This window comes from Gouania willdenowi, chromosome 12 (genome assembly GCF_900634775.1).
Source record: "Gouania willdenowi chromosome 12, fGouWil2.1, whole genome shotgun sequence".
NCBI lineage: Eukaryota > Metazoa > Chordata > Actinopteri > Blenniiformes > Gobiesocidae > Gouania > Gouania willdenowi.
The window spans coordinates 15807557-15819688 of NC_041055.1; the positions used below are offsets into that span (position 1 = coordinate 15807557).

The 12132-nt window shown below is 39.3% G+C and overlaps 1 protein-coding gene across 12 annotated transcripts in view; it reads left to right on the forward strand.

The window, feature by feature from the left end:
* The window catches only part of rimbp2a (RIMS binding protein 2a), a 109793-nt gene that overhangs the window by 17254 nt on the left and 80407 nt on the right, over positions 1-12132 (forward strand). For 3 of the 12 annotated variants that reach the window (XM_028462710.1, XM_028462709.1, XM_028462711.1), the window contains exon 1: positions 6622-6803. The exons of 8 other annotated variants lie outside the window; for them this stretch is intronic. Coding sequence is in view for 1 of the 4 variants with exons in the window: in XM_028462708.1 (XP_028318509.1) it covers positions 3751-3771 (21 nt within the window). In the remaining 3 variants the exon portion in view is untranslated. Of the gene's footprint in view, positions 1-3699; positions 3772-6621; positions 6804-12132 lie in introns of those variants that run through there. One more of the 12 variants, XM_028462708.1, reaches the window with a different exon arrangement.

Genomic DNA, 12132 nt, shown 5'->3' on the forward strand with positions numbered 1-12132 from the left:
AAAAGGTGGTTAAAAGTTAAAAGGGGCCCGTTTTAGTTGCCTTGTTAAAAGGTAACAAATCAAGACATTTAAATCTGGATGTAAGCAGAGTTTTTGGCATGAAATGGTTGATTTGTTCTCCATTTGTTTTTTTTGGAGTACACAAATAAAGAAACACACAGCACACACCATACACACACTTCCTGTAGTAACCTCATCAGTGGCTATACTTCCAGGCAGAGAGCCTGACTGAAGTCACCAGTGCAGCCTGTGCAGCTTCATGCTGGCAGTAATCTAAGCTGATATGATGGATATCAGGGTGTGTCAGGCTCTGACCAGAATACATTCACCAACATTTTCAAAGAGTTCACAAACAAGAGAAAGCAACAAGGACACGAGCTGCATGCTTAGACACTGGACAATGAAAACAGTTGATTTCTCATTACACCAGTGGTTCCCAACTTTTTTTGGTTCGTGAGCCCATTTTGAAATGTCTGGCGACCCCAAAGACATCTTTTTTCTTCTTCTAGAATTAGGTTTTTAGGCTAAAGGTAGGTATAATCTATGGATGTGTACACATAGACGCTCGGAGCCCGATTTTCAATTTGGAGCCCCAAAATAATAAAAACAAAAAACGAAAGTCGATTTCTCATTCATTTGCGAGTCAAATATTACGACAGTTGGTGGTATCGAATCATTGGCACATACAAATATATAAATGGGTCCCATTACCCCGTACATTTTCAAATGACTACTCCTCCGTTGGTTCTTGTTAGATCAGAATGCAGTTTAGCATGAATATGATGAGACGCTCGGAGCCCTTTTTTCTAAATGGGGCCCAGGGGGCCCACCCCCCATTTCCGATAATTTCCAAATTTATGGGAACATAATCATGTGATATATCGTTTCAAAGGCCTGGGGACCCACCCCCCCTTTTTTTGGGCAATTTCCATTAAAGTCATTTTCTCATTTATTTGTGAGTCAAATATTGCGACAGTTGGTGGTAACGAAACATTGACACAAACCAATATATGAATTGGGGCCCAATACTCCGTATGTACCACGGGGGCCCCTTTTGTGAAATGACTTCTCCTTTGTTAATGCTTGTTGAATTGGGCTGTAATTTGACATGGATATTCTATAAGCGGATGTCAAGAGCCTCTCTGAGACCTTTTTGAAATGGGGGGGAACGCGGGCCCAGGGGCCCATCCCCTTTTCCGATCATTTCTAAATTTACCGTGTGACTTATCGTTTCAAAGCGTAGATTATGATTTCATTTGTTTTATTCGGTGGAACAGAGTCATTTCACTGGATTCTCGGCTGGTCCTGTTGTAGTTCATCTGAACTTGTTTAACATGTTTGTTATATTGTCTTACAAATATACAGTAGCTAGGATTAGTGCAAAAAGTGATAAGATGCGCCAGCTCAGATATTTCACTGCATTTTATCTGACCTATATTTACATTTGAAAAAGTGAAATAGAATATATGTTAAAGATTGTGTGTTGTGTTGTAATTTGAAAGACAATATTTAAAGTCATTTCTTTTTGTCAATTAATATACAGTTCAGGCGACCCCATTTAAATTCATGGTGACGATCCCAAGGTTGAAAAACAATAGATTATACAGTAGAATGGGTTTGTTCTTCACAAATTTTCTGACTTTACTGATTTTCAAAAGTTTGACTTTGTTTAGTGAAATGTACCTTTTTTTTTGGTACAACTGCTTTCTCATCAGAATCAGAATCATTTCATTGTCATTATGCATACACACAACAAAATTGTGCACACAAATCTCGGCTTAAAATAAATAGTCAGGAAAAAAGTATAAACACAAATACTGACTAATGATGTGTCATTATCAATCTTTACATGTGAAAAACAATTTTTTTTACAGTGTAAATTTTAAACTACGTTTTGGAGGAATTCATGGTTATTTAATCAAATTGCTCTCCTTCATGAACTTATCTACTTACTTGCATGTTCTCCCTGTGTGGGTATTTCAATTTACTATATTCAAGCCATTAAATCACAACCAACTTTATTGTGGTGATTGAGGATTTTGATCAAGGCCTGTACACTTTAGTTCTACCGTGCTTTGGTCTGAGTGTTCACTGCTCTACAGGGATGGGGCGATTGCAGAAATGGACGTTAATATGCAATACGTGCTAAATTAAGAAGGGTCATTCAGACTTGTACACATCTAATTGTGTGTTTGGTGTTTACTTGAGCCTTTTAGATACTTTTTGTGGTTATGTTGTGTATGAGTGCGTTGATATGTTGTTTTTGCCTCGTGCTGTGTATTGCTAAGGTTATATAGTAAAGATGTGAAAGTTTGTGATGCATCATTTAAAGTTCCCATAAAGTCCTGTCAAGCTGTCAAACCTTAATGACATTTGAAGACGCTCACAATGCAGCGCTCTCAGTAATTGCTGCTCCCCGTGACTGCCATTAAATTTGATTGATACATTGACAAGTAATTACATAAATGATGAACATTGCCATGATTTGTGAGCCCAAAAATCTAAAACACATTCCCCTAAAACCACATTCATTCTGCTAGAATACAGCTCTGTAACAAAACACAGCCCTCCAGTGTTAAAATAAACCCCCTGAGTTTACCCATTTTGGGGTAAAATCTGCATATAGCCACAACACACACACTCAGTGGTAAAATGTGTGCTTGTTGTAGTTAAAGCTGTGAAGCTGTGATGGTTGTACTTGGAACAGAGCAAAATTGGAAGACTGGGTTATGTCGTGAACACATTTTTGCCAATGTTTTTTTTTTTGTTTTTTTAACTTCTTACCAAAGCCTTCAGGAACTGATTAATACGCTCTGATTATAGTGAATAACTTAAACAGATACTTCAGCAGATTATGCTAATTGCCTTGGGATGTTGCTATCTTCTAATAGGCTAAATCATGCCAAGAATCCCAGGAATTGGATACACTTTCTAAATAAAGTTATTTTGCATTTATCCTCATTTAAATGAGGAACTTTTAAATGTCCTCATAGAATCTTGGTCTTATGTGTGGGATAGAATGGATGACTTCCTGTCAAAAGTAGGCTCAAGAGAAATCAGAAATGTTTTATTGGCCAAGTACAGTTTTTAGGTCAGCACAAGAAATTTGACTTGGTAGTCGATGCGCAAAACAAAAAACATAGAAACAAGCCAGCAATAATAATAATAATAATAATAATAATAATAATAATAATATAAAGGATGAGGGATAGATATAAATAAAGTTTAGATAGAGAATAAAGGATAAATATGATAAATATAAATATATACATATACATTAGAGTACATAAACTATGCTAGCATGGGACTAATGAATACACTATGACACATTTACTTTAATTAGTTATTTAGTGCAACCAAAACAAGCCAGTTAGGTCTAATTTTAAGTATAGGTTTCTGTTAAACAATGTGCCTTTATGTTCCGTCGCCAATTACAGCTGTAGTTGCCACAACAACAGCGGCAGTGGCACGAGCTAGAAATCATTAGCATCTAAGCTGGAGAGTTTCAGTCTACCGTTCGACTTAAAGAATATGTGTTAACGCCTCCTCTTAGCATTGTTTTTATCATGGTTACCATAAGGCCATGATGACTGACAGAAAGGTTATCCCCCAACATCTATTGGTGATTTATTAAATGATAACCTAACATAATGTCTCTACATGTCTTTGTTAAACTCTATGTATGTGTTTGTCACACAGGAAGTTGGACCCATATACAGGAAGTAGCGGCCCTAGTAGGACTTATGCTTTATGGTGAAAAACACATCAAAGGTAGGAATACTTCTAAATGAAACAATACATATGGTTTCTACTAGAGATAAAATAAATTCATAAATCCAAATGAATACCTCTAGCAAAGTGTGCCATAGCTTAAATATTAGATCTTGTAGAAATCTATTTGTGTAAACACAGAAAATTACCAGAAGAATAGACAGAAAACAGCAGAAATACACAAAAACAGCAAAAAAAAAACAAACCCAAAATCAAAAAAGAGTCCAAAGAAACTACCCGTTCAAAATTACAGAATATTATGAACAAAGGACAACAAAAACACACAAAAATACTCCTAAAACCAACCAAGATAACTACTAATCAATAAATGGAAAATTTACCACACAACATCAAAAAACACACAAAAATGACAACACATAAAACAACCAAAATATACAGAATGACAAAAAAAGACACTCTTTCCTGTATTAATGCTCAGATTGGTCATTTTTCTTAATACTGACGCAAGTATTGTTAATTTGGCCCTCGGATCAGGCAATCAGAATTTGTGATAGAAGTTGCATTTCTCTACGTTAGATGCTGGTAGGTGAGGTCTATTGGTGTCCATCCCGGTCCACACTGGGATCAAGGGTGACGCTTTGGGGTGACAGTCTGGAAATTTCCCATATGCAAACACAGGGAGAACAAGCAAACTCCACAAAAACAAGTCAAAGGTCCACCACAGGAGTCAAGCGTGGGGCTTTTGTAGAAGCAGAATAAAGTAGATTCATAAATAAATAATATTGATTCAATCTTGGGGCAACACTACATGGGAGAGTTCCTGTTGTCACATGATACTTTAAAGAGTAACTGAACCCCTGCTTTCACTAGGAGGGAGATTCCTAAAGAAAAGCCTTGATTATGGGCGGGGCTCCCGGAGCAGTTAAGAAACACCCAGTCTATATTATAAAGTCTCCAATGAACGATCTATCCGACGTTAACTAGCTACTCATTACTCAATATACCTCTCTATTCACTCTTCTCTCACCACAGATTGTAGAGCCCACAGGTGCTAGTTTTTATAAAAGGGGCGGTGCTAACAGTGCTTTTTTGTGACGTAAGATGGATCCAATTGTTCTAAGAACCCCTACAACATACTGTATATTTGCTGCTATGCCGCTTTCTCCTCCTCCTCACCTCTACCGACCACAGGAATAGTTCATTTAAGATGATAGTCCATTGTTTTGTCCAACCGTTGCTTCGCATTGGGTCACAAACATGTCAGCTACTAAAAGTGAAACTGATTGTGAGCGCTCTTCGGTTTATCTATATTGTGGATTGTCTATATACTGAACGCAAAGATATTAACTGTGATATTACCTGTAATATAAACCTGCCTTCACTATGTTTGTTTTACCTGTGAGGTAGTTTTAGAGGGAGGAGCTTGCATTCTTATAAGATAGGAAGCGCCAGGATTGTCAGGAGGAGGAGTTTCCCCCTTATGACTCATAAGGCGGGAAAATCCAACTCGCCTGTTTGGAGCTGACTTTTTACATAGGCAGTGGCTATCAGTATGGTTGCCGTATCGACATTCTATCCGTACGCAGCGCTCCTTATTGGCCAGTTTAGGTCACATGACTAAGACTAAACCTAACCGTAAACCTAACCCTAGTCCTAAGAATTGTTGCGATAAAGGGTTATAACCTAACCCTAAACAAAATGTTCGTGCGACCAGATTACATATAAAGTCAATGGATACAGTAGATGCGTCCCAGAAGAGAAATTTTTCCTGTGCGGCGGTGCAGTCCGATCAGCGCGTCAAGAGCGTTGGCCCTTGCGAGCTCGCTCCCGATTTTTTGTCATATTCACACATTCGCAAGAGTTGAAAATATTGAACTCCTGCGACTCTTTAGAATGACAAAAGCCAATCAGAGTCCTTGTTGACGATGAAGTCAGGCCGTCAACATGGACACCGGTCTGTTCGCCCAATCAACCATGGAGTAGAAACTGTGTGACCACCTGGAGCTGTATAACACGGCCTTTATAACCGGGACCGGACTAGGAAGGATTTGGCTTGGAGGACAATCAGTGAGGAGGTGGTAGAAGCAGGTAAAAGTTATCTTTGTAGTTTTCATCTTTGAAAGTCGGCACTGAGCTAGGATAGCATTAGTCGCTAATCACACCGACTTTTTTCACTGGTGGTTTATGTTTATGAGAGGAGAAAAAGCACAGCTCCTCGCTTCAGCAGGCAGTGAAACTCACCGAGTTGGATGTGTCGCCGGTGGGTGGTGTTTCGCTTCAAACAAGCGCATATGAAGTGAATGGGAACATTTTTTGATCCTGCGAAACCTGCGGAACGTTTCGTGCGGCAGACTCGTCCGGTGCTGCAGGAGACGCATTCGGTGTGAGCGCAGCATAAGACGCTAGGTACGTGTGTACTTTGGTAAACTTACCAATGCGGTAACTGTACTTTTCTTTTACAAAATGTAGAATAGTAAGGGAGGGAGGAAACAACTTTGGCCCTCTGAATGAGGCTAAAGGAATGTGTATCACTGTAGCAAAACTATTAGATATTGAATTTTTCTTTTACAGTACTGCCCCTTTAAGTTTCAAGACTAACTATTTTATAACTGTGTGTCTTACTGATGTTGTTGCTGATGCTTGTAGCAGTGGAGCTGGCTGATTAATTCAACAGAGTGGATTTCTGCAGTTCATTGCACACGCATGCAGTTTGTGAGAGAGAGAGAGAGAGAGAGAGAGAGAGAGAGAGAGAGAGAGAGAGAGAGAGAGAGAGAGAGAGAGAGAGAGAGAGAGGAGGAGGAGGATCCTCAAGGGTGGGGAGATAGTGAGAGGAAAGAGAGGAGAGGGAAGAGTGTGTAGAGACGGAGAGGGGGGCGGAGGGAAGACACACTCATTTACAGACACACACACACACACAGGTCTCAGAGCTGCTTCTGATGCTGATGCTGCTGCATCCGTCTGACTATTCCCCACCCATAGAGAGCAGAGAAAGGGAGGGGATCAGAGCAAAGGAAGAAGAGGGAGTAGGCGACACCTCTGTGGACATGTTCCTGTTCTAACCAGCACACACGGTAAATAGCAAGCCTTTTCTCTACACTCTGCTGCTGTTTGTCTCCATCTGTGCTCCATTAGCTCCAACGTGTTTGATTTAGCTCTGCTGAGTCCTATTTATAGTGGAGAGGGTTAGCATAGCCAAGCAGCTGGGAAAACCTGTGTGTGTGCGTGTGTGTGTGTTTGCTGCTGCAGCAGCAGGAGGAGGAGGAGACAGATGTAAGAGAAGGAAAGATAAGATTAGTTCGTTTTTTTTTTGTCTCTATTCCTAAACCTTCATTTGAGGAAGGCAACATTGAACATTCAGCTTTCCACGTTTTCTATGAAAAGGAACAGAGCCACCTGTTTGGAAGTGTGTGTGTGTGTGTGTGGGGAGGGGTTAAGTTACGATGTAAAGCTCAGTCTATTCCGTGAATTTTATATTTATGTTAATTCGGCACGTGCGCAATAATCTCTCATTTGGTGTTTCCAAAGCTGTCATACATAGCTGTAAGCTTATCAATAATACATAGCCTTTCTATAGGAGATGTGTTCTATATACTACTACTAGATACAAGGGGATAGAGAGCCTGTGTGTGTGTATTATTGGTTTAGGTAACCTGAGCTTTGAGTTGCCAGGTGTTGCTTATGATTATTAACCCATTCACTGATTGCTCGTCGTGTCCTCACGTGGTAAACTGAACTCCATTAGCTTGTAGGTCAGCGTATGTTTCCATTCAGAAAAAGAATGAAACGAGAAACAAATAATGAAATTATTTCAGTCAATAAACTTGTAAATAAATTCGACTTTATGCAGGAATACTCAGTAATTATCAGTTTACATACATGCAACAATTAAACCAAAGAGACCTGAGATCATGGGTGTTCAGCTCCAGTCCTCGAGGGCCGGATTCTTGAAACTTTTAGATGTGTCCCCGCTCCATCACACCTGAATCAAATGAGTGACTCGTTATCATGCTTCTGCAGAGCTTGATGACAACATATTGGTTTCAAGCAGGTGTGTTGGAGCAGTTAGACATCTAAAAGTCTCTGGAATCTGGCCCTCGAGGACTGGAGTTGAATAGACAAAGCAAGGCAAGGTAACTTTATTTGTATAGCGCATGTCATACACAAGGCAACTCAATGTGCTGTACATTATCAAAAAGTACAATAAATACCCCTGCCTTAGATCATGGAAGATTTTCATTAAATGTTGGAGTTGAACCGGATCAATATGCTTTATCCTGGATCAGTTTCAAAAATCGAAGAATCTCTATCTCTCGTGAATGGCAGAGTTTCAAAAATTGACCAATCTATCACCAGATATTTTTCACAACCTCGGGGATTGTGTGGCACGCAAGCAAATGCCACCAGTGCAGAAAATTTTGAAATTTATAGTAAAGTAAAGCTAAAGTGGGTTTTTTGTTGTTGTAGTTTTTTTAAAATCTTTGTTGCAGCCTTACTTTAAACCTAAAAGTTATTTGTTGAATTGGTGAAGGTTGATGATGAATGTAGTTAAAGAGTTACTCATGTTCATCAACCCGGAAGTCGCCATTTTGGAGGTAAGCAGCAGGTTTACAAATAGCACACACACACAAACAAATCCCAAATTTTGAGAGGAAATGGTGAACTATTGCCATGTTTTTGGCTGTACTAATCGGTCAGACTGTGAACAATGTGGAGTTTTTTAGACTGTCAAAAGTTCTAACAAATCTAGTAGTCCAGTTTGTTCTCCAGGGAGTGGACATTAGAACACAGGATGGAAGGAAGCGGCGTTCACTGAGGATTAGCTTAGCTTGGTTGCTAGCCCCGCTCCTGCTTCTGATCTCACTGCTGGATGTAGCCGACGTAGCAATCCGAGGCTCGCGATCCAGAGTAGTCGCATCTAACGGACTGTTTGATTTACCTAAATTTTAGATTGCCTGGCGGTTGTATACGATTTTAGAGTAACTACGCTGCAGGTTCACTGTGAAATTATTAGAACTGACTGAGTTTTCTGCTGATATATATCTGTTGCTAACGCGAGCCTCTACCGCTGCAGCCGACCTCCAAACTTCTGTAAGATTTAAGGTCTTCTGCTGTGTATGGGCTTTATGAAACCCAGGTAGTTGACGATATCAGGATACATAATAGACAGAAAACTCTCCGGGTCGTCATTGATCCAAGACGAGGGAGCGACTCGTATGGATCTGCACCACCAATAAACCGTATTTTTGCGGACCAAGTCCTTCCCTGTATGCCTTTGCATCTATAACGCATTTTGAGGAGATTTTTTGTGATTTATTCATCGCAGAGTAGACCTCTGTGAGCCTCCAACATGTAGTGTCAACATCTGCTTATCTCCAACATGGCCGCGCATTCGGGTTACTGCCCAGAAAGTGACGTCAGTGGAAACCCCTCAATAAATACTCACACACACTGTAGAGACGATAAAATAACATTTTATTCAAAAGACACACACACACACACACACACACACACACACACACACACACACACACACACACACACACACACACAGTCCCTTTTGTGTCCAAGTGTGTATTATTAAAACGGCACTGATTAAAAAGTGAAACTGAAAATCCCCCCTACGCTGCTGAAAATGCACCGTAGGAGGCAACATCACTCCTTAGGGGATAAAAATTACAACATCATGTGCCCCTAAAGCCCCTAACGGCACTAAATTTACCTTAGTTATGTTGGTTTGGTTCCCAAATTGCCCCATTGAATTTAATTTGGGACGAATCCGGATTACATATTTCATCACAATTAGAAAAAAAAGGGAGGTATTTGGACTTACTATATCATTATTAATGGGGAATATAAGTTTATTCCATGCCTTTGAAGCGTGACTTATCATGGTACCATGATCACTGATCCAGATAATGGTGAATAACTTTAAAAGAGGATATTTGGCTATTGGCGAAGGTTGGCGCTTTCTGAGTGCTGTTGTTGGTTAAGTTACGTGACTCAAGCAGTTTCTTCTTGCAGTTGTGTATTCCTCAGGCTTATGCATTAAGTGCCTGGGCTTGTACCTTGACTTCCAGCTTTTTGCCAAACAATAAATTTTATTTTAATATTTTTTTCGCCCCTATTAAGCCAACAATTACTATTACAAGGCATGTGGGAGATGGACTAGTGTGCCTGCCTTCACACTTATGTGCGTTTTCATTTCAGTTCTACATTAACAGGATTATGGTCATTAACACAACAAACAATTATAAACTCTGTTTACTGCGGATTGACAGTTGAACTATTTTGTCCAAAGCTAATCTCTGATAAACACACAATCAGTTCTTGGGTCATGGTGTTCATGTGTGGGTTAGCCTTTTCCGTGTATACGTGCATCTACACTGACAGTAAGTGTGTGGCTGTGTGAGTGGGTGACAGCAATGGTGAAACAGTGTTTGCCTTAGGATAAGAAAATGATTAATGCACATACTGTATGTATGTTTTTGTGAACCTCTGAGTAGGCGTCTTTTCATTGTATGGACAGAGAATGTAAAAAAAAAAAAAAAAAAAGAAAATCTTGAGTATATCTCATTGTCATAATGTTCTTGCACAATTCACCTCGCCTTTCTTTATTCTCTACTTTATCATCTCCACCTATGAAAAATGAGCAGAAGTAAAGAGAATATGAGAAAATGAGACATGGCTTTTTTTCAGTCTGATTTTTCTTCAGATAGATTTTTGCAACTTTTGGATGATATTTGGCCTTCGAATAACAGCCTGGATAGGGTTGGGCGGTATATGGTTCATACTGAATACCAGTATATATTTTTGTTATGACATACATTTTTAATATACGGTCATACCGGTGTATTTGATTATACAACTTTCAGAACGCTACGCTGCGCCGCGTTTCAGACTGGACTCTTTTCAACATTGCACTCCTACATATGAAGGTAAACAGTAGTTCTCTGGTGTTAGTTGCGGTGTAAATCATACATGTAAATGGATAAGAAAGCTCTGAAGCTACATGTGAGCATGTGCCTGCGTGCGCATGCCTCTGCTACAAAGAGAACAACACTCACGGACACGGAGGCATGTCGGCAGTTTGGCAGTAATACACAAAAAAAAGAGAGCAAAGGATTGCAATTTGTAATTCCTATAATGCGGAAATAAGTAAAAGCTACATTATTCACCATAAAAAACCACCACACCAGTGAGTATGCAGCATTTAAAGCTAGAAATCAAGCTAACGCTAAAGCTAAGCTGCTGCGGCAAAGAGTCATTGGGCTGCTGTTGCAAACTTGTATTACTACTAGTGTGGAATGATTCTACAGTATTCACCCATCATGACTGTAAAATAGACCATCCTAAGTCAATCTACTGCAGTCATTCCTCTCTCAACCAGTAGAAACTGCTGTGAACACCTGATTATGCATGAAAAAAAAAAAAAAAAAAAGTAATATACCGTGATATACATTTTTGGTCATAGGGCCCAGTCCTAAGCCTGGAGGTAGCCAAGGTGTTACTGGGTTAAGTTTTGGATGTTCTTCTAAAGCAGGAGTTAGCAACCTTTAGCATCAGATGAGCCACTTAAGCCACAATTGTTATAATACCCCAAATATAATTCAAGACAAAGAAAAAAAACAGGACCAAACTGAAATAGGAAAATTTAATTAGTAGCTCTGTCAACTAAAGGACTTTCAAGGCACTGATAAATAAGAAAAGGCAAACATGTGCAAACTGTATTTATGGATTGCTGAAATCGCAAAATGTTACTGTAAATAAAAACAATGAACTAGTGCCTTCTCCCAGTGTTGTTATTTTGTAATCATTACTGCTGATTCAAAAGTGGCATCTTATAATGCAGAGAGCACAGCACAGAGTCACAGAATCACCACACAGCAGAAAGTTGCATATTAGAGGCCGACGGATCAATCGGATGCCAATTTTTTTTGTTTTGTTTTTTGTTCTTTATTTGCCCAGGCAAATTAAGAACAACTTTATTATTTACAACCATGGCCTGGCAAAAGGCAAGGATGTTGTTTAATAAGAGATAGCTAAACTCAGTGCTGCTGATTAATTGGTCGGGCTCTAATAGAAAATAGCGATGGTACAGTTAGCAAGGGCTCGGTTCTGAAATATATTAGGTATTGATTTTAATCCTAATAAATGTTTTTTTAAGATGCATTTTATTGTTCATATTGAACTTGAAGTATATTTATATCCTATTTCAGGGGCTCTTATTGATGAAGTTGTCATTCTGTGTCTGCACCACTTGACTAAGTGTACAATGATAAATGAAAAATATAAAGAGGGTCGAGTTGGTCGTTTGTTCTATTTAAAGAGGCATGTTTTAATTATTTGTTTGTTTTTCACACAAGAAATGGCATCAATAGTCAGGAAGTAGCAGCTGCTGGG